Source organism: Equus quagga, chromosome 7 (genome assembly GCF_021613505.1).
Source record: "Equus quagga isolate Etosha38 chromosome 7, UCLA_HA_Equagga_1.0, whole genome shotgun sequence".
In the NCBI taxonomy this organism is placed as follows: Eukaryota; Metazoa; Chordata; class Mammalia; order Perissodactyla; family Equidae; genus Equus; species Equus quagga.
This window is the reverse complement of record NC_060273.1, coordinates 60,752,470-60,776,113: the sequence shown is the minus strand read 5'-3', so window position 1 is coordinate 60,776,113 and position 23,644 is coordinate 60,752,470. Positions and strand designations below refer to the sequence as shown.

Sequence of the window (23,644 nt, the reverse complement as noted above, 5' to 3'; positions counted from 1 at the left end):
TGACATCCTGAGAGGTGAAGGTTTGTTCTAGTTCAGTTTCATCTGAGTTATTGACTCAAGTCCCAAGCTGGAGAGAGACATTTGAACTAATCATTTCATTAGCTGGTTCATACAACTTAAAGTATTATGGGTGATGACTCGCTAAAGATGTTTATATACTATATAACTAGAAATTCACTATTTCCCAATCCATTTTTAAATACTACCACAGGACATTTGTTTTGGTTTCTTTGCACAAGGCTGAAAACATTCCAGTCAAGTGTTTCCAATGTGCTGGGGTAGAGGGAAGGGAAGAAAGGATAACTTTAGCAGAAGAGGAGCTACGTTCTCCCCCTGGGGCTTACACAGATTGTCAAAGGTGATGACAGCACACATCGCTAAGAGGGAAATGGAGGGCTTTTCCAGCCACATACCCCTCCCCTTCATTATCTTCCAAAGCCCAGGACAGTGAATAATAAATGTGGCAGTTGATCAGGTCAAATTTCAAGACTTACTGGCAGGTCATGATTGACTTAAAGGTTGTGATCCAAATCATCCCAGGTCATTGGGAGACTCATGGTTTCCTCTTGGTCTTGGGTTTTGAAACTGAATCCAATCTTGTCCCATAAGCTAATGAGGAGGGCTTTAGACACACAGAACCACCCATTGCCTCAATTCTGGGTCAGAGAAAAATTACAATTTGCTTCTAGCTTTAGCTAGAAGACAAGAAGCCAAGATTTGGTTTTTGTCCTCCTTAAGTAAGGCGCTAAAGTTTTAATACATCTAAAAATCTGACAATTCCTTCCTTCTGGAAGATATTGACTCAAAAAGAGAATTTCTCAGTCAACAGACTTCAAAAAAACTCCATCTAGATTATAATCAGATACACTCACATGTATCAGAGACACTTAGTCCTTCTACAGAACCTTGCCCACTGCCTCCTATTGTTTTTCATTTAATTTGACTAAGAAGCCAGCAAACTGACCTAATGCAAACCATATGGGCAGGACTCTTGTGAACGTGTAACAAAAGGGTAACAGAAAGAAGCAGCACATTCAACTCCATAGAGATGCAGGGAACATAGCCAATGACCTTTGCTTCTATGGATTCAGAGTTTAGTTTGGTTCTTGAATGGCAGGGGGCACGAGGGTGGTGCTGAAATGGATCTTTTGAACAGAAGTGAGCTGGATGGGGAGGGTACATGGATTCACATTAATTACTGAGTCCTGTGAGTGGGAGTTTAGACACATGTTTAGTACTAACTAGCCCTGGGTCTAGTAGTTGTGCTTAAAACAATGCACTGGTAAAAATGGAATCAGCAGTAACTTAAAAGAATGGTATAGTCAAAATAGCAAAGTTTATACAACAAAGACAAAATAACTGATGCTAAGGGCAGTGTGATTATAACAAACATAAATGGCAAATAACTAATTACAACAATAAAAGGATGTATAAGCTCCAGACAATTTCTTAATAGAACATTACTGATACTGAATAATATATCCCCATTTGAATAGGACCAAGGAATTTCTAACAATTGCTTCATCAACTAATTGGAAGCAGGAGGGTCTCTACTCATCCTTCCTTACTCTTATCCATCCTTCATCTTTCAGATCTCAGTTCAAATGTTCCTTCCATTGGGGAGTGTTCATGATCCTACTTTACTACATCAGGGCCCCTGATATCTGATCTCCTAGCAACATAGATGCTTCCTCACTGCTCTTATTTCAATTATAGCTATATGTTATTTCTATAGATATTTGTTTAAGGGGTATCTTGCCTTTGGGATGTGGTCTTTGTGAGGGCAAGGAGCATGTTTTCTAGGGACTCAAAAAGTATTGGTTGAATTAGCAGATAACACCATTAGTCAATATTTAGTCAATATTAATCAATATTTAGTGGGCATGACTACAATGTTCCAGCACAGTTATAAGCACTCTGTGTGCATTACTGCATCTTTTCCTCACCACAATCCTTTGTGGTAGGTGCTCTGATTAACTCTCACTTCATAGATGAGCAAGCTGAGGCTCTGAAAAATTGTCACTTGCTAAAAGTAACACAATGAGCAAATAAGCGATCTGAGATTTGAACCCATACAGTTTTATTTCAGAGCCAACATTTGTAAGATTGATGCTACACTAGGACCTATTATATGTCTCCTTGTAAGAGTGAAATTCTTTATTGTTTTGAGGGGAAGATATTTATGGAATATGGACCTACACCATGCCACTAGAGGAACAGTGACAAGAACAGGGGGCAGGAACAGTGGGCAGGTCAGAGATAATGGCCTGAGCACAGAGAGGGGGAGGATAAAGGTGTCCCTGGGCCTTCATAAGGGTAGAGTCAGAGGGAACACACACCTATCAGGCCTGGGGTAAGGAAGAGGGGAAATATATGGGAGCCCCCTAGGCTACACAACCTTTTGCTCAGTAAGTGCCAAGGCAGACAACTTGAGAGAACTTATCTTTTCCCTCTGGACTCTTCCTTATAATTTTGGTTTGACTGCATTTTATGAAAAGCCATTTTGTGAAATGAGAGGTTAGATTTTAAAATAGGCTACCACACATATCTAAACTCTACCTCTAGACTGTAGGCACTCTCAGGGTAAACCTGTAAGCATTCACCTTCTTTTGAGCTGAGGCAATAGTGGGCTCTGAAACCAGGCTGCTCAGGTTAAAAGCAGACTGGATTAAAGGCAAGGTCGAAAAGCTTTTGATCTTGGGCAAGATATGTATCCTTCTGAGCCTCAGTTTCTCAACTGTAAACTAGGTATAACAGTATCTGCCTTATTGGGTTGTTTATAGGATTAAATGAGATAATACATATAAAACACCTAAAACAGCACCTAATATGATAAACTCAAGGAACAGTAACATTTATTATTATAGAAGTAAGCAGTGAAGGAACTGGACTTGTGCTAAATCACGATCAGGAGAGGTTTGGGATAGTAAACCAGTCCCCAACTTAAACAGCTGTGGAAGTAGTAACAGAGGGTGGCACAGCAGTCGCTCCAACACTCTTTAGGAAACAAATGCATCGATACAGATGTGCTTCTCTTTGCTATGGCCATTTGGCAGGGGGGTTCCAATAGGTTTTGGGACGTGTGAATCTTCCGGTTTCAGTCTCCTAGGAAAATATCTGAAGTCGAGACCTCATTATTCACAGGCCTAAGAACGAAACTGTGAGTAATGTTTCTTCCCTATGCTTAATTTGGGGACCTCGTTTGGTTCTTTATCCTCACAGTGGGCAGAGGCAAGAGGTAACTCAAAGTGTTCCATTTCGGTACTTGTCAACAGGATCAGTAACAGTCTGGGAAGGGAGAGTTTGCATCCATCAGCAAAACTAGGTTTTCAGATTTATTTCCAGCCTCACTTATTTATGGGAAACATGTCTCTCTTTCTCCAAATCAAATGCATCTATAAAGACAGTTTCATTATGATGATAATGATGATATGAAATTACATTTTGTAGATCATCTCTGTACAGCAGCATTTTAAATTCCAGTTAGATAAGAACAACTACATAGTTAATTATGTCTTGAAGATATGAGTTTTGGAATCGGCCTTGAATTCTAGCTTCTCTACGGAGCAGCTCTCTGACCTTGAGCAAGCTCCTTAGCTTAGCTGAGCCTCAGTTTCCTCATCTTTAAAATGAAGTTGTATCACCTCATCTTTAAAACGAGTCCACATTACATGAAGGTTTAAGATTGAGATAAGTCATTTAAAGAGACTACCAGCATATCTAGTATACAATTAAGCATGTCACAAAAAGTAACCGTTGCTATGACAGTCACTGATTTATATAGACAGGTAAGACTAATTCTTTGTATTTTCCAGTTAGCCCCTCACGGTGGATGTTGTAGTTAAATCTGCCCACCCATTGTTGCAGGTGTGGACCTGATTGCTTTAAGCTAGTTTTGGTATTTCGCCTCCTCTGGCCAGGGATTGGTTCAGGGATGGGAAGGCCTAAGTCAACGGAGCCAATGAAAAGAAAGGGAGGGGCCAGTCCTGTGGCCAGGGGTTAGTTCTTGTGCTCTGCTTTGGTGGCCCAGGGTTTCACCAGCTGGAATCTTGGGCGTGGACATGGCACAGCTCATCAGGCCATGATGAGGTGGCATCCCACTTGCCACAACTGGAACGACCCACAACTAAAAATGCACAACTATGTATCGGGGGGCTTTGGGGAGAAAAAGGAAAAATCTTAAAAAAAAAAAAAAGAAAGGGAAGGTTTGTTGGAGACTTTTGGATTAAAAAAAAAAAAAATGCCCATCTCTCCTCCTGGATATGAATGAGGAAGTACGGAGCCTTGTTGCTACTGGCAGCCGTCTCACCTCAGAACAAAACTTCATTGATAAGACTTTGGCTGGCTTGCTTGAGTTCTCTCTCTCTCTCTCTCTCTCTCTCTCTCTCCTCGCATGCCTCTGCATTCTTTGCACAGAACAGATACATTAAAGGTGGGTGGAAAGTCAGAAGGACCTCATTAATAAAATTCAACTAATAAAATAGTAATTTTCAATCATTTCAGACAAAATTCAACAAAGGGCAATTGGTAAGGTCATGTACAACTTATTATTATCAAAATATATTTTTTTCTTTTCAAAAATCAAAAATCTTATGAGAAAATTTAATGTTATCCTACAGCAATTTTAATAAAAATGACCTCCATTTATTTAAGTCACTTATATTTTGTCAAATGGCTTTCATATCTTTTATCTCATTGCCTTATACAACATCAGAGAGAATTTGAAAGATGAGGCATGGGCTTCCTCATCTCAAAACTAAGGCCCAGAGAAATTCTTTTCCCAAAGTTGCAGAACTTTTCAGAGGCTGACTTAGCTTAAGTATGCGGCTTCTTGAATCCAAATTGGACTCCGTGGCTGGTTCTGCCAGTTATAGAACTGAGGAAAGATATTTTAAAACCAGCTTCACATGCAATCTGTGGTTAAAATGTGCAACTCGGAGAGAGAAATTTAGGTTTATGTTCCAGATCTAGTTAGTTCCAGGTCTACCAGTAACTATATGACCCTGAGAAAATCAGTGACGTTTCTGGGTTTCAGTTTCTATGCATAAAAATGAGACATCATGAGAAAAAAAAATTGTAACTCTGTATGGTGATGGATGTTAACTGGACCTACTATGGTGATCATTTTGCGATATATACAAATATCAAATCATTATATTGTACACCTGAAACCAATATAGTGTTGTATGTCAATTATAGCTCAAAAAAAAAAAAAAACTAAGGAACTAAAAATTATCGTACAAATACAACTACAAGTAAAAGGAAGTCTTAATCAAGAACAAAACAAAAAAAAGAGAGAATTTTTTGAGGTGAAGTTTCCTATTCTCAAGCCTCTGATAGGCACTGTCAATTGACCAGCTGGTCCCAAAGTCAACTACGGAATCCTCAGGATAGCTGTCAAGGCAGCAACCGCTAGTCTTTCAGGATTGGTACTCAAGGTGTATCTTATTTGCATGCCCTGGGTGAGGTCCTTCTACTCAGTGTGGTCCATAGATCAGCAGCTTTGGCATCACCAGGAGGGTTGTTAGAAATGCAGAATCTCAAGCCTCACCCTGGACCTACAGAATAAGGATCTACACTTTAACGAGATACCTAGGTACCTTTTATGCACATTAAAGATTGAGAGGCAGTGGGTTGGAGGATCCCTTAGAACCCTTAAACTTCTAAAAGTCCATGACTGTAGTATTTCTTCCCCCCCAAAAATTGGAATTTTCCAGAACCTTGGGTAGCTCTCCAAGCGTGTTCAACGAAGTCTTTATCCTCGCTACAGTAAAGAGGTGGAGGAGTTAATTGGTAACGTTTTTTGTGCTTCCCTTTCAGAATCCTGAATTAACTACAACCAAGGTACCCGCAAAACCCTCAGGGGAGGCTGAGCTGGAGAGAGGGAATGATGAAATCCACTTCAGTCCGGGATCCCTTGTGCAGCTGCGGTCTGATGGCTTCTCTGCAGTTAGCCAATTACACGGTGAATTACTCCAGTGAGAATTTGCCAAATGCACCATCCACTTTCATAACCTAACTCTCGTTAGGAGAACTGCTGTTAATCTGACACAGCCTTGTCAAACATCTCTCTGTTCCATTTTAACACCAAATGTCCCTTGGCTCTGAGACCTACAGATGACGGCAGACAGTGAAAGTGACTAAATTTTACAAAACATAGGCTGTAGCCTGAGTTAGGGAATGAAGAAAATTATGAATTTAGGAGATAGGAAAGAATATTAAACCCAGCTGCCAAAATGATGCTTTGCTAAAGAATAAGATACCAGCTAGACTCTGTGTCAAATATTGAATACTCTCAAATAAAAAGACCTGGGTTCAAATCCCAGGTTTGCCACTTACTAGCTGCGTGACTGAATATGTTACTTCTCCCTGGGCCTCAGATTTTGTCATCAGTAAAATTTCAGAGGGTTATAAGAGCGTCTAGTAAGTCGGCAAGCTTCAAACTTTCATAAGCATCTGAATCATTTGGGAAATTTGCTAAAATTTAAATTCTTAGGATATCAGAAATTCTGATTCAGTCAATCCAGGGATGGGCTGGAGATCTGCATTTCTTAAAGTATTGGTGATTCTGACATTGTGTTGTGAGGATGACCCCCTATGAATGCTCCTATGGGGCAGTGGATGATAAGAGATAGTCCAGGTGGAGCACTTGTAAACGCTTGGTAAATGTTAGCTTTTAAAAGATATTAGTAGGGGCCAGCCCAGTGGCGCAGGGGTTAAGTAAGTGCACACTTTCCGCTTCAGCGGCCCGGGGTTCGCAGGTTCGGATCCCAGGTGTGGACATGGCACTGCTTGACACGCCATGCTGTGGTAGGCATCCCACATACAAGGTAGAGGAAGATGGGCACGGATGTTAGCTCAGGGCCAGGCTTCCTCAGCGAAAGGAGGAGAACTGGCAGTAGGAAGCTCAGGGCTAATCTTCCTCAAAAAAAAAAAAAGAATTTAGAAGATATTAGTAGCAGTTCAGATAGGGAGAGTGACGTGCTCATTGCTGCACAGCAGGCAGGAGCAGGGTTGGAACAGTTTCCACTGCACCAGAATGCTTTCCTGTTTACTAACGTTTCTCAGAGTGCTTTGTTGGAACAATGCAAGGAACTGAGGAAGGATGTAGGTCAAATCATCCATTGTGTGTTGTCAAGTCAAAGAATGAAAGGCAGTGCTGCACAATGGGCAGGTTATGCCTGAGAACCGGGGTCTTTGTTATTTAATTGCTGTGTGTCCTTGAACTAGTCATTCCCCCTGTCTGGGCATCAGTTTCTTCATTTATAAATGAAAGGATCCTTTAATGTTACTTCACGAGTTAAAATACTGTTGTTCTGTCATAGCCATGTACATCCTATCTGGGCTGAACAGCTCCTTGCTCCCTTTTTTGAGATGGAATGTACCTTTTACTGTGAAACTTTTCTCGAACATGTGTCTGAAGGTGACATCTCCCTGCTCTGAAATTCAGCATCATCATCAGCTATACCACGTACTATTCATTCTGATTATACCATACTATTTAAAAGAGTATTACAGAGGCAGTGGACTATTCCAACAGACTGAGAGAGACAGTGCTTCTGAATTTAGAAACAAATCTTAAGAAATAGGAAAAGCCAGAGTTCTGCCCTGGTGATCCTTGGCATGATAGACATCAACTTCGTGGCTACCGCTTATCTAATGCTTACTATCTGCCAAGTACTTTCCCCGTACTTTGTCCTGCAATCCTTAAAACCACCTTTTCAGGGTGGAGCTGTAAGCCTCATTTCACAAAGGAGTAAACTGAGACTCAGAGAGCTTCCCCATGTTCACACAGCTGACGAGTGACAGTCATGAGGCTCGCGCTCAGGGCTGTCTCAAATCCAAAGTCAAGTAGGAATGATTAAGCTAGGTCTGCCTGTGCTCCGAACCATTGTGCTATTGTCCAGGAGCAGCAATTTGATAAACACTTCCCGAATGATCAACACTTTTGTGATGTTCCTTCCAAATCTGGGTCCCTTGTGAGAAAGGTTTAAGGTTATCCTACAGCTGGCTAAGATGAGGGGGGCAAAGGGTAGCTGTAAGACTCTCATAGGAATGCAGCCCACGTCTTTGGCTTCAGGGGGCCCACATTCTCAACTGCTGAACTAAACAACTTCTGATCCTGGGTGAGCAAATGGGAAATGCTCCATAAAGCAGTATTCACAGGCAAGGCCTCATCACTGCAGTGCACTCTCAGATGGCACCTGGGGTTAGCAGGCTCTACGACTCAGAGATGCTTCACCCCCATAGGGAGGCAGGACAGCTGTCCTGTGTCCTGTGACTCAGTGGAAGAAGCTGGCTCTGGCGTCCTTGAAGCTGGTCCAGATTCCAGAAATTTTCTGTAGCAGAAGCTAGCAGTGGTGTTGAAAGGCAAAGAGACAGCTTGTTTGTTGCTGAGGGAGACTTCAAAATTATATCAGGGTGCATTTTTGTTATGTTTCCCTAGGTGCCCTTTGCCAAGATTAAACAAGCGTCAAGCAACCCCGCAAACCTCTTCTCGGCAGAGGCCATAAAAAATTCCTGATTTCTCTAGGAATAGAAGGCTTGCCGGAGGTACTGTACTTGTTTATTTGTGGGTTTTCTTTTACAAAATAATTTAATATTAATAGAAAGATGGTTAATAAAAATTTAATGTCAGTCCTTAGCTCCCAAAGCTGCCCATGGAGCACACAGTTTTCTTTCTTTCTTTATGTTTTTCAACAGTTCATAATCTTTCCTGAGTTTTCTCAGTAATAATTGTATTTATGATACTAGGATTTTTACTACATTTCCTAACATGTGAGATTTTATCAACTGCCAAACACACCATCTGTTTACTGACAGGTATTTATAACAAGAGAAAAGGAAAGAAGATAACTGTTTATAGCATAGGTAAGTATCACAGTAACTTCAGGAGTTTTATTTTTTTTATTTTTTTTCGATGAAGATTAGCCCTGAGCTAACATCTGCTGCCAATCCTCCTCTTTTTGCTGAGGAAGACTGGCCCTGAGCTAACATCCGTGCCCATCTTCCTCTACTTTATATGTGGGACGCCTACCACAGCGTGCCAAGTGGTGCCATGTCTGCACCTAGGATCCGAGCCAGCAAACCCCAGGCTGCCTAAGCAAAACGTGACACTTAACTGCTGCGCCACTGGGCCGGCCCCAACTTCAGGAGTTTTAAAAGGTGAATCTTTGTCTTAAAATTGAAAACTAGTGCTCCTTTTTCCTGAAAGACTATCTTGATAATCTACTACAAAGTGGGTTTGACTTCCAGTACTGATTTAATAACATGGTAGCGTATGTTAGTAGTGCCGTATTTCCAATTCTAGAATGGAAATGAGCACCCAAAGAGACAAAGTATTCCTACCTGCTTTGAAAAACCCACCAAGTGTTACATATAAACTTTTTCTGCTGCTTTAAGTTTTATTTAGTGACCTGGGTATTCTGACAGAACAAATATGTTTTCAAAATTTAACTCCTTGGTTGTGATTCTCATTCTAGGAAAAAACCCTTATTGGAGGGAAGTGAGTCATAGTAAGTTTTCGCCTCCTTGCGGGACAGGAGATGACCAGATTCACGGAATCAGAAGGGATCCACAGAGAAACTGACCACGCAGTGGAAAAGAACATGGCAGGAAGCTTCAAGGGGCTTTGGTCCTGGGAACGTGCTTCATTGATGCCTTCCCAGGTGTCTGTTCCATTGTCTCATCTATAAAATGAGAATTACGTCTACCCTCTATGTATCTGGTGATTTTTGAGATGATGAATGAAGTATCACGGGAAGCAAACTGAAAAAGTATAAGTGCTACACCACAGCACAAATAATTATAACCTAAAGGACCTGCCTGCTTGGTTATTCACTATTTACTTTACAGCTTGCTATTTAATTTCTCTCCTAATTTATCCAGTGTAAGAACTATATCTTTTCAGATGAGTCATTTTTAGAACAGGAGTTGGGTCCAAAGTACTTTTAGTCGTTCTTAACCCAGAAAATTATTTTATAATATTTCTCTGTACAGACTCTTTTCACATTTTTCCAAAAGGAAACTTGTTAAAGAAAATTGTTTTTAACCACAGAGGAGGATATATGCTCTGTGCAAGTGTTTGTAAATTTTAAATTAATAAGCAATTGCTTGTGGTAGAAATGAAGGATAATAGGTTGAATTGAAAGGAGGCTATGGGACTAATGAATCTCAGGCAGAAAGGCTCAGTAAATATTCTAGAACTATACGATTTTTAAGGTGGATGAGATTGTGGAGATGGCATCCTTATTCTACAAGACAGATCGATTTCTCCGATGTTACAAATATGGCTTAAGGGTCAGAGTTGAAACTTGAGTCCCAAGTCTTCCGAGCTTCAGTCTACTGCCCTGAGTTACAAAATTAATTTTATTTTCATGGGGAACTATATCTGCAGGGAGCCAGGAGCACTGTTGCTATAGGTATGTCCAAGCTTGGCAAAAATATTAGAGATCTCTCGGTCTAACTGTGTCACTGAAATCTTGAATCTGGTGACAACATTGACAAGAAAGCTGGACAGCATGAGCAAGGCTTCACTGCTCCCAGGGTAGAGCAGGTACTGTTCAGTCCAGACCATTCTTTCCTTTTCTCTCTCTCTTCTTCCCTCCTTTCATCCTTTCCTCCTATCCTCCATCCCTCCCTTCCTTCCTTTTTTCTTTCTGACAGCAATAATTATTGGAATATAATATAAGCAATAATTACTAGAAACGAACATGTGCTATTTGTATATGTACAAATATATGTACCTTATCTTGGGTTATTGTAGTTAGCTGATATATGAAGCATTGGGAAAAGTGGGAGTTGTGTTTGTGTGTGGTGTGTGTGTGCATGGGTGTGGTAGATATGGTGAGTGTGTGTGTGTGTGCAAGAGAAAGAGTATGATAAAAGGATCATAGGATCATACTGGCAAATCAGGTGGGAATATGTAGACATACACACACTCACACATTTTCTTATATTTTGAAAGTAATATATACTCACTGTAACAGTTCAAACACTGTAGAAAGATATAAGGTGAAAAATAGAAGTGTTCCTACCATCCCATCCCACTGTCCAAAGGTAACCACTGGGAAAACAGATTTAAAAACATAAAAATGCAATAATGCCTGTGCTGTTGGTTTAGCCCTGGAAAAATATATGGTTGACTATTATCTTGCACTAACAGTAATACATTATTCAAGATGGATTAACTATAAAACATGAAGTGATAATTAGTATAAAAAAACTTTCAGAAAAATTTTGAAGATTATATGCCTAACAAAGTTTCAAGAGGAATTTTTATCTATACCAGAAAACACGGAAATTGCAAAAGTAGAAATAATTAGACAATATAAAAATTAAAAGCTTGTTATGGCATGAATGAGAGCTTGGGAAAAATAACTGCAATGAACATAACTAATAGATGGTTAATATATTTATGATACTTAGAACTGAAAACAAAGAAAAATGGATAAGAATAACCACAGGCTATTCAGAGGGAAGCCAAAGCAAACAGCAATAAATATATGAAAAGTTACTCCATTGTTTAAGAAATGTGAGAAATACAAGTTAAAATAAGATTATACTCATTATAAATTGCGAAGAGCAATCAATAATCAATACTGCTAAAGGGAAAGGGAAAAAGAGGATCTGTTCCTATAGAATCATAAAGAGATGAAGTAGATGCATGAAAAATGATTACAAAAGTATTCTTGATGGTTTTTTCTCGGGAAAAATGTAGGATTCAGATGGTTTTTACTTCTGTTTTTAATATTATGTAAATTAAAATAACCATGTGCTTTAAAAAATGTAATTAAAGAGAAGACAAAGAAATTTATGTTCATTTTATAAAGAAAAGGTTTACCTGATAAGAATGGTAAGAGAGAAAATAAAGAGATGAAATATTTTTACAAGGGCAAATATATTATTACTCCTTGCTGGAGTCTGGATTTTCTGACTTGCTTTACCTAATACATGCTTATTGAAAAATTTACACATGATTTTCTGCCTTTTATGTATTTTATTCCTCTTTTTTAAAAAACAATTTAGATCTTTGATATATCTAGAATTTAATCTGGAGGGAGGAGTGGGTTACATATATGGTACTACATTTAAATAGTCTTAATGGTCATGCAGTTGCTTACTGCTGTTTATTAAATAATTCACATGTTACCAATGATATGAAACAATACTTTCATTAAGAACTTAATTTTATTATGTTTCTAAGCCAATTTCTATTCTCTTTATTCAGAGAGCACTAATTCAGTGCTATACTGCATTAATCACCGTGGTTTTAAAATTCATTTAAACTTCTGGCAGAGTTATTCTTTTCTTCTTATTTTTTCATTTTCCTGATTCTTTGTATATATTCTTTCTTTCAAATAAACTTTAGAATTACCGTGTCAAATTTCTAAAAAAAAAAAAAAAAAACACTAAAGAAACAAACCCAAAATGAAGCCCATTGGTTATTCAATGGGATTACACTAAATTCAGAATAATTTAGAAAGAACTGATTCCTCTAAAATGTTATCCTTAAAAAAATGAGTTTTTAAAAAAGACAAAGTTTTCTCTCATTAAAAACTGATTACTGATAAAAGGGGTCTTTCCTTCCCTTCCATTACAGTATATTTTTATTATTATTTATATATATTCTTTACATAGAAAAGCTATGGAAATTTCCCTAACTGGTCATATGGTTTCTAAAAGTTTTTCTCAGTTAATTCCCTTGGAATTTGCTTGAATAAAGTAATAATTCTTTTCCTAAGAGTGAAATTATTTTCCTTCCTTTCCAACACTCCTATTTTCTCTCATATAATTTCACTGGCTTACAATTTTGAAAAAGTTAAATAATAGTGGTGATGGTGAGCATCCATTTCTTGTTCCTGCCTTTATTGTTCCGCCCTAAGACAAGAGGTAAGAGATAGAACTTTTGGTTAGCTAGAAAAAGAGAAATTGAGAAATCCACAGCAAGGAAATATCCATCATTTCCCAGTCTGCTAAAGGATGTTAAATTTGTAACCAAGAATGAATACCGAATTCAATAGATATCTTTGAATATCTTTTGGTGTCTACTGACAGAATGAAAAACTTTTCACTTTTTCCACTTATTAAGATAGTAAATAATATTATACGTTTATTTTGAAATGACACCCTGTGGTTATGTTGTAGTTTGCTTTCAGTATTCTCTGGATTCAACTGGATGAGCTTATTTGGGGATTTTTTTCCCCCACTGGCATTCATTCGTGAAGTGGATCCATGTTTCCTTCATGTACTTTTGGTTTTTTTAGATATAGTTGTGGCACTTTATTTATGTTATGCTACTTTCTAAATCATTTGGAAGCATTTTCTTCTTTCTGTTAGGATCTGCAAGAGTTAAATACCACTGGAGGTATTTGCTTTTTAATGCTGACAGGATTTATTGTTGAAACCTTCTAGGCCAGATGCACTTGGGAGTGGGAGTTAACATTTTTCCCTAAGTTTTCTTAGTTTTATCTTTGGTAATTGATCTGTTTTTGTTTTCTCTTTCTCCTAGGCTCTGTTTTGCTAATTTACATTTTCCAAGGATGTCATGTATTTGATCCACATTTTCTAGGATCTTTGCATAACTTTCTTTTAATTTTACCTTTCTACAGAATTACTATGTTTTTAAGAAATTTCTCCTTGGGGTCCAGCCCCATGGCGGAGTGGTTAAGTTTGTGCACTTGGCTTCAGTGGCCCAGGGTTTTGGCGGTTCACATCCTGGGCGCGGACATGGCACCGTTCATCAGGCCGAGCTGAGGTGGTGTCCCACATGCCACAACTAGAAGGACCCACAACTAAAATATACAACTATGTACTGGGGGGCTTTGGGGATAAAAAGCAGGAAAAAAACCCCAAAACGAAATTTCTTCTTTGGTGTATTCACATTGGCTCCCATTTTGCTTCTTTACTAAGCTTTTCCTTGATCAATTATTTCCCTATTTCACTTAACCTTTTTTTAAAAGGACTGATTTATTTGTATATTATTTTGTTTTGATTTTCTGATTTGTTAACTTATAATTGATCTTGATTAATTAATTTCTTCTGCTTCTTTGAGACATTTTGTTGCTCTTTTTTTAGTTTGATTTGTACATTTAATTCACTTTTTAAAATGACTTGCTAGAAATGTGTTTGAAGCTACAACTTTCCCACTGTTAACTATTTTAACCACAGCATTTAGGATTAATTATGTAGTATTTTAAATTGCTATTATTTTCTAAATGTTCTTCAAATTAATTTTTATTGTATATTTGACATGAGTTGTATAAAAATGAGTGTACACAACTAATAAACTTTATTAAGTATACTTCTAAGGTAATATTTCTGTCATTTCCCCTTTTTATTTATTATAATTTTAATTTACTTGAATGCTATTTCAATTTTAATTTCATGAATTACACATGGATTATTAATCAATGACTATATCTTTATGTTTGATTACAATTATTAAAAATATCTATCAATATTTATTACCTTCAATTCATCCTTATACAGTAATAATATTCAACCCTCAATTTTCTTCAGGTTTATATTTTCCTCCTTTGTTGCTGCCTGTCACTTGACTTAGAATATTTTCCAATACCTTTACTTTTGAAGTATTCCTAATAAATAACACTTTCTTGGGTTTAGTTGCTTGATTCGATCTGAGAATCTTATTCTTTTGATAGATGAATTAATATATGCTCTAGCTATAACAGTTAACATAAGCTCGCTCTTAATTTTATCATCTTAATTTCTGCTCTAAATTTGTTTTTAAGTTGTCCTCATCCTTATTTCTGATGTTTAGCTTTAGCTACATTATTTACATCTTTCTTTACTTTATTTCCTTCTTATCGAAAGTTTTTATAAGATGAATTGTCAGTTTTTGATTATTCTACCATAATGACCCTCAGATTTTCATGGTTTAGTGTACACCTGAAAGATCTGACAGACTCTTCAGCTTTCCCACTAAAGCTTTCAACTTATAGTGTCTCAGGTGGAATTTACTTTTTAAGCAAGCATCCCAGATGACCCTAATATAGGCAGTCTATGGTAGACCCTTTGAGAAACACTATCATAGTAGTTATGTATGCTAATTTTAAACATAACCTTAATCTTCAATTTTTTGATTTATAAACTTTAAAAATCAAAGAGTAAATATTGAGTCTTTGCTGTGTATTAGAAAACAAACACTTTCTCCCTTCTCAACAATACCCATCCTAATTTATTCTTTTTATGTACCTTCAGTATCTAGTTTTTTAAAATATTTCAATTATCTTTTATTCTGTAACTAATTTCTGGGGTCATATAGCTTTAGTTCGACATGCTATCTTAAGTTTTAAATGCTAGAATACTGGCATTTTCTATTCTTAAGTTCCTCACTTTGACTACCTTTTGGTGGGAGCTAGATTTTTCCATCAAGCTATTTAAAATAATAATAATAATAAGGACTTATGGATGCTATATTCCCTAAGACCTTGCATATTGAGGATAATCTTTCTTTTGTTTTTATATATTAATAATAATATTTTTAGGTTATATTTTCTCCCCCTCAGAATCTGGTAACATTTTGCCATTGTCTTATAAAATTTTATGTTGCTGTGGAGTAGTTTGAGACCTTTTTCTTTTTCTCTTCCTTGTAAGTCATTCACTTTTTCTGACTGGAGGTTTAATAATTTCAGAAGGATATAATAGTGTGGTGATGAGACTGTATAATTTTTATCTTGGAACCCAGTACATCATTTTGGCCGACTGATTAATTTCATCACAGGTATGTATAAATATATAACATTCAGCATAGAAGTTAAGAGTGTGGCCTCTAGTCATACATTCTGTTCAACCATTTCTTAGCTGTCTAAATTTAAACAAGTTAATTATGCTCCCTGTGTCTCAGTTCCTATCTATAAAATTATAATTACTACACCATAGGGTAATAAGGACTTACGTTATGACATAATATATGTAAAGTGTCTAGGTACATAGAAGGCATTCAAGAAGTATTTATCATTATCATTATTATAATTACCTATTGACATCAGATTTAAATATTTTTTCCATTCCCTTTTTCTCCATTCTGTACCTCACTAGCACCATGGTTCTGCACGTTCAATCCACTGTACTTGTCCTATAAATTTATTATGTTTTCTTTAAGTGGTTTTTATGTTGAGATCTCTTTTTTTCTTAAACATTGGCACCTGAGCTAACAACTGTTGCCAATCTTCTTTTTTTTCTTCTCCCCAAAGGCCCCCAGCACGTAGTTGTATACTCTAGTTGTGAGTGCCTCTGGTTGTGCTATGTGGGATGCCACCTCAGCATGGCCTGAGGAGTGGTGCCATGTCCATGCCCAGGATCCAAACCAGCGAAACCCTGGGCTGCTGAAGCAGAGCGCATGAACTAACCACTTGGCCACGGGTCCGGCCCCTTGACATCTCTTTTCCTCTGCATTTGGCATGATTTTCTACAGCTGGAACTTTTTGTTACAGCCTTGATTTATTGCCACACTTATTCTCTTTCTTACTGTTTTAGATTCAGTTATTAGTTTCTACAAAGATTGCTATACCTTCCTTTTTGCCTTTTTAATCACCTCTTGGCCTCTTGTTTATCATCTCATCCTTGATCTTTCGTTTCATATCCTGTTCCAATTTGTGGTGAGAAAAAAGCTTTTTTTATAAAAAGTTTTAATTGATCCTAAAGTATTTCTTTTTCATTGTCAATAAAAGAGCCATTGTCTGTCTTTTGCATCCTGAGTTCCTCTGTTTACCAAATGAGAGAGAAAGACACAGAGTCATTTGGTAGTTTTTCTGCACAGTTGCTATGCTCTTTCTTGGTTAAGATGCTTCATCCTGATGTGAAGTTTTCTACAGGGTTTTCCCATTTCCTGAAACATAGCTTGAGTAGATTTCTCTGGATTCTGCTTTCACTGATATTGGCCCCGCTTATGCATCTCTCCCTCTCTGTAGAGCTTCAGGTTGAGTTGGGCATCGATTGTTTTTGTTTTGCTTTTCTACTGCTGTTTTACTCTCTGTGCTGTTGGATGGAGAGGACAAAAATTGCACGTGGGTTTGGGGATCTTCTATCTCTACTTCTTGAACGCTTCTCACAGTTGAACATAGTTAGACATCAGCTTTCTGTTTCTTCGTCATTTCAAAGGCTGAGTGATAGTTGTGTGTGTGCGTGTGTGTGTGTGTACGACCATGCTTTCATATGGTGCCAGTAGGTATGTAAACTCTAGCAGAACTTTTGTAGGGAACAATTTAGCAATATGATCACCATTTTAAAGGTGCATACTTTCAGACCCAGAAATTCCATTTTAATAAATATATCAGGAACCAATGGTGCGCAAACATGTCAGCAATGGGATGCTTATTTTAGAGTTCTTTATCATGGAAAACCACTTAGAAGCAACGCAAATATCTAACAATAGGTTCTTGTTACATAAATGACGGTACCTACATTCAGCAAAATACCTTGCAGCTATTAGAAAAGATATATATTTAAAGATACAAAAAGGCATGTGGGAAATAGCAGTATACACGCTAGTAGAGCAAAATTATTTATATAAAAGTATGTCACTAAATGTGAATAAAAGGCAGTGTTAACAGTGATTATATCTGGGCATGGGGTACAGGTGGTTCTCATTTGCCTTTTTTTTCAAAGAATGATCGATTCAGTTTTATAATCATAAAAATAGTAAAGAGCTAAAAAAAAGAAAAACTAAGAAAGATACAGACTCTCTGCTACCATCTCCAGCATAACAGGAACTATTTATTGAGTGCTCTTTGTCTGTATAAGGTACTGTTTAATAATTATCTTTAATTATTTAATAATAATACCTTTAATAATTATCTCATTTAATCCTGTCAGCAGCAACATGAGGCCGAAATTAGTGTTTCAGTTTCAGTTGAGGAACTTGAAGGTGAAAGGGTTAAACATGCCCAATGTCACACAGCTGATAAAAGGCCCTGCCTAAACGTGAACTCAGTTCAGTCTGGTTCTAAAAGCAACAGCATCTTCCCAGCAAACTCTACTGCCTCTAGAAATTGTCATATACATCTCACTGTTTTCACAGGTTACGGGTTTAACAGCTCGTTATTCAAATTTTTGAATATCAGTCCTTATTTCATACTCTAAAATGAACTTAGAAGAGAATTCAAAGGACAGAATAAAGACATACTCAACAAAGCAAAGCATAAAAGCAGAAGACATTAAGATTCATATTTCAGTGTAAATCATTGAACATTCTCTTTAACATAAACTTTTATGAAACAGAGAAAAGTCCTTGACAAATGAGGGTCTAAATCATGGTATCAGAGAGTCTCATTAACTCTTTCAAGCCATCAACTGAAAAATTTAATGAACCAAAGAACCAAATTTCCTTTAAAATATCCTCATAATCTGAGGACTTTCCTGAATTTTCATGTAACTTTACCCATTCATTAGACCAATTATGCAGCATATTTTTGTTTTGGTTTTGAAAAAATACAATATTCTCTAACCGTTTGCATCATAAATCCAAACTCCAACTATCAAATGTGTTTTCTCCTAAATGATTAGCATTCTACCCAGAATACACCCCAATCAAATCATTCTATTCAATTTCAACAAGAGTAGCTAGAATTGAAAACAAGAACAGCAGCACCACCACAATGAGATAGCCTGAGAGAACAGACACAGTAGGGGTTAGATGTTCAGGGGATTAGGACTAAAAGAGTGATTAACAGAGTCTCAAACATCTCTTCTGAAATCTACCGAATACCGAATACCGGTTACCAGACTCCGACAGGATATAAGACCCAAGTAAGGAAGTTAAAAAGTACTTAAAATACCAAAACAAAGTAGCGATTTACTATGTTAATTATACCTGTTCCCCCACCCCAAAGGCAATATCAATGAGATACCAAGGAATTTGGGGTCAGAGCAAGAAAATTAAGGAAGACCATAATACTTAGAAGATGTAATAATGACAGCTCTTCTGGCATCAAGTCCTCATAGGAAAGATTCGCAAGCACTCAGTGTCATTTACTGCCTCACCAAGAAAGAGAAAACAAACAAACAAACAAAGAAACTCGAGGTGGACAAGTAATGGATGATAAGGTGGAATGGTGACAATTATCATCTCTTCCTCCTGGTCCTCCAATTTGGAGGGCAATATGAATGACAATTCATATTAAGAATTGAAATTAAGAACTGAAAACACATGAGGATTCAGAAACTAAACTTTAAGTATTAGACAAAAATAAGCTTTCTTTGGAGTTCACTTAAGTGAAGAGTTTTGATAAGGAACAATCTCAATTATTGCCTCTTATCTATCATTATAATAGTGCTGGGCCTGCCAAGATAAAGCTTATTTGCAGAATAATAATAAAGCAACAAGGACTTGATGCAAACAGAACATTCTTAGACACAAATTAATAATCTAGGACAGAAAATATAGGTTCCTGAATTCTGAACCAACCAGTAGAAGAAATGTATATTCTTCACCTATTCCACTAATCAAAAGAAATACAACAAGAAATCTAAGAAATGCCAGAGTATGTAATAACACTCTATATTCTCAATACAAATGAGAAGGAATCTCAAAATATGAGCCAATTAGTTTCTTTCTCTAGCACAACAATAACAACTGAATGGAATGCTAAAGCTTAGGTTCATCATCACTATAGCAAAAAACAAACCCGGAAGAACCCCATTAGAGTCTCATGAAAACATTCAACTTATCCCCAGACTCTGTGGACACAAATCCATAGGTTATCTGCCAAGACCCAACACATTATTTTAAAGGGAACAGCTAAACAAATTGGCTCCAACAGAAATACAAATAAATGGATTAAAAACTGGCTATCTAACCGTATACAGAGAGAAATCGTAATTGGTAGTCCGTCTAGTTGGGGAGAGGTTTCCAGTTGGGTCCCACAAGGATCGATATTGGGTCCCATTTTGTTTAATATCTTTATAAAAAATCTGGAAGACAAAGTAGAAAATGTGCTAATTAAGTCTACTGATGCCACTAGGTCAGGATTGGTGGTTAAAGCAAACTGGATGTAGGTAAGTAAATGCTACTGGTCTTTAGAAAGACCAATGCTAACAGAGAATAGGACTTCTAATTAGTTGTATCTTTTTAATGTATCCTTAAAAAAAAGTGAATTCCACGTGCTAAAAATAATAGATTTAAGTGATCTTAGTGGTTGTGCATAATAAAAAAATAGGCACAATGGATAAAGACAACACAGAGACTCACAATACACATGAAAGCAGAACAAAGAATGCCCCCAAGTGGAGATCTTTGTGGTGCAACTTTCTTTGGAAAACTGGTGGTTGTGGGTCTCTCAATACGGTACAGATAATGAAAACATTTCAGATATGCAAGAACCAAGGTGGTGAAAATGTAGGCGTAACTAAATTCTCAAATATGTTACTATTTAGTTATTGAAAAATAAACAAGGAAACTACAGAAACCTTAAAAGAAAAAAAGGAGAGCTGAAAAACTAAAGGCATGAGCAAGAAAAGTGGGTGAAATTAATCAAAAGCAAATTCTATAAGGAAACACACAGACACACACAAATAGAAGAATGCAAGGGATAATAGGAAGGGCTCACCTAACACTAGGATAGAGATCATATTTTTCTGAAGACACTTAGGAAAACAATATTCAGTAGACCTCTTGTCGGTTTGAGGTTTATTTAAAAAATCTTAATATTTTACAACTTAATTTGTCGCATGAAGACCACTGTGAAAGTGACACTGCTTGTCAGGCATGGACTCTCTTGTGTAGATAGGTGGAGTTTTTCAGGTGAAGTCAACTGAACTGAATATATGACTAATGTGGAATCAGCTTTTTAATTTAATTTAATTTAGTTTTTTCGCTTGCTAGTACAGCGGCGTGTACACCGAATAAGGACTGGAAGGCGTAGATCATCTCAGAAACTTTATTAACTTTGCTATGCAACTTTGGATATTTCACTTTACTTAAGAGCCCTAGTTTTTACATCAATTAAATGACAGGATAAAAATTCATTTAAAAGCTGTGGATACTCTTGTTAAGATAAGAAATTACAGGAAACTAACACAGAGAAGAGATGGGGAAAAATGTGGAAGTATGCCCTTGAAGCAACAGTGGGGTCCCACTCAGTTAGGCTTCCCATTTTCATCCCTCTGTAGCCTCAGGACAGAGCCCAAAAGACAAAGTGTAAAAATCACTTTAGATGATCTGACGTGCTGGTTCCGTCTCTATAATCCATCAACGGAAGCAGAAAACGTCAATTCTCCTAGTGACCGATTTTTCCAGAGCAGCCTACAATACTTAGTTGATTATATGTGGCCCATCTTTGGAAAAAAAAATAACTTCAGAATTGCAGTTGAAAAGAAGGCACATTCTCAATAAGAAATAGATTAGCATTATTCATGATGCTGACATAAAAGAAAGCATTGTGCAATCAGAGCCCTAAGTGAATCTCCTCTAACCTTTCACCCTGCATTAAAAGGAAACCATGGGAGTTGGGGGTTGGCACCTTTCTTGTTTTAATCTAATCAAGATGGCTGTTAGTGTTCTAGCCTAAGAGATAATTGATAAAGTTTGGAATTGGTTTGCTATTTTTTATAGCTAGTACCTGTTGAAAAATTATTCCCTTGCTTTGACTTTAAAACTTCCGACAGAGAGACATTTCTCTGTAGATAATACTCTCTTTTAGGGATGGAATTGCATCCTACATGCTAGAGCATGTAAAACACACAAGCAAGCATTGCCAATAGGTCTGGAGACTAAACTTTATTTAAAAAAGTAATAATGGTTATTATTTATAATATTTTAATATTTTATTAATATTTACCACTTACTGGCTGCTTACCATGTACTGGGGACTACATTATCCTCTCTACACATTATCACAAATAGTCTTCATAATAACCTATGAGAGAGGAATTAATCCCATTTTACAGATGAGGAAAGTGAAGAGTCAGAGAAGCTGATTTATTTATTTATTTATTTATTTTGCCTATTGTCACACAAGTATTAAATGGAGGGTTAATATTGAACATGACTGACTCCAAAATATTTGTTCAGAACCTTTGTGCTAAATCACAGCTCCTGATGTCTTGATGTTATGCATGCCGATCAAAGAAGTGGAGAAACCACTTGTGTTGAAGAGTTTTAAGATTAGGGCAAGCATCTTATATTTTTCTGGGCCTCAGTTTCTCATGTTTGAAACCAGAAGATTGGAGTAGAGTAAGATTTTTTAACCTCAGCAATATGGAAATTTTGGTTTGGATAATTCTTTGTTATGGGGAGGCTGTTCGATGCACTGTAGGGTGTTTAGCAGCATCCCTGGCCTCTACCCACTAGATACCAGTAGTAACCCCCTCCTCCCAGTTTTGACAACCCAAAATATCTACAGACCCTGCCAAAGATCCTCACAGAGGCAAAATTGCCTGTGTTTTGAGAACCACTGCACTAGAAGGACTCTGGTATCTTTTTTCGTTCTCTCATATTCTATGCTCTGAATTGTGGGTCCAACTTCAGCCAAGAGGATGGGCTTTTCACCACTATGGGGTACCTGCCCAGTGACCCATTCTCTACCTCCATCTCAGTACATTGGATTTAAAACCATCTGAAGCTCTCCAAGTTCAGTATGCTATCAAACTGCCACTCTCTGGGTCGTAAATTTATCATTTAAATTCAAATTGGTATGAAAAAATAGGGTAGATGAAAGTGAAAAGAGATTGGATGTTATCTTATTAAATCAGCTTTCCATTAGGCAATTGATTTAGACTCATTTCAAACTGCAGTCCTGTGAGATAGTCTTATTTATTTACTCATTTTCTTTTCTTTGCTAAGTCTACTATATCAGGAAAATCATAAAATGGGTTTAAAAGGCATTCTCTCACTTTACAGCCCAAGAGAACCATAATGCTAATTTGGAATCTATTGACAGACTCTAATAAGTGAAACCTCTGGCATTAGAAAGACATTGATAATTTCCTAGACCTGTGGTTCACTGGCTTTCAAGGGCTATACTTAAAATTTGCATCATTATGAATACTATCTCCTGGGAAAAGAGTGCCTTTGATTAGAAAATAGCCCAAAATCCAAATATCAGACCTATGGACAGGTGGAAAACCTTAGTGAGTCAGAAGCTTTCACTGGGTTTACTCGAAACAAAACTCAATGGTAAAGATTATTTATGGTGTGCTATCCTTGAAGTTAAAGTTAGAACTACGAGAATGTCAATTAAATAATTATTGGTATGGCTAATAATTCCAGATGGTTTAAAAGTATTAATTCTTTCCTATTTCCATCACTGCGAACTATTTATCAAACCCAACATTATGTTCTACTTTGTAAATACGATTTATGAAAATATTAAAGTAAGACCTTGTTTTCTTTGTCTATTTTTAAGGGTTTAAATTTGCACTATGGAAGAATATATATATAAATATTCTGTTTAGTGCAGAAAGTTCTATAACAGGAAGCCAAGTGAAGTCATCTTTTGGGAGTAAAGAGGATTGGATCCATTGGGGTTGCTGTCAAAAGCCTCAAAAGAGAGATTCTAAATCTTGGCTGCAAATTGGAATAATATTTGGAGAATTTTTAAAAATTATGATGCCCAGGCATATCCCAGGACAATCAAATCAGAATTTCTCAGGAAGGAACTCAGGCTTCTGTCATTTTTAATGC

At 37.0% G+C, this 23,644-nt stretch overlaps 1 protein-coding gene across 1 annotated transcript in view; it reads right to left on the bottom strand.

Annotated features, from left to right (window-relative positions):
- Nucleotides 1–23,644, bottom strand: part of GABRB2 (gamma-aminobutyric acid type A receptor subunit beta2) — a 241,907-nt gene that overhangs the window by 11,262 nt on the left and 207,001 nt on the right. The window contains exon 9 of the mRNA XM_046668471.1: nucleotides 19,822–19,935. Within this exon, the coding sequence (XP_046524427.1) occupies nucleotides 19,822–19,935 (114 nt within the window). The remainder of the gene's footprint in view (nucleotides 1–19,821; nucleotides 19,936–23,644) is intronic.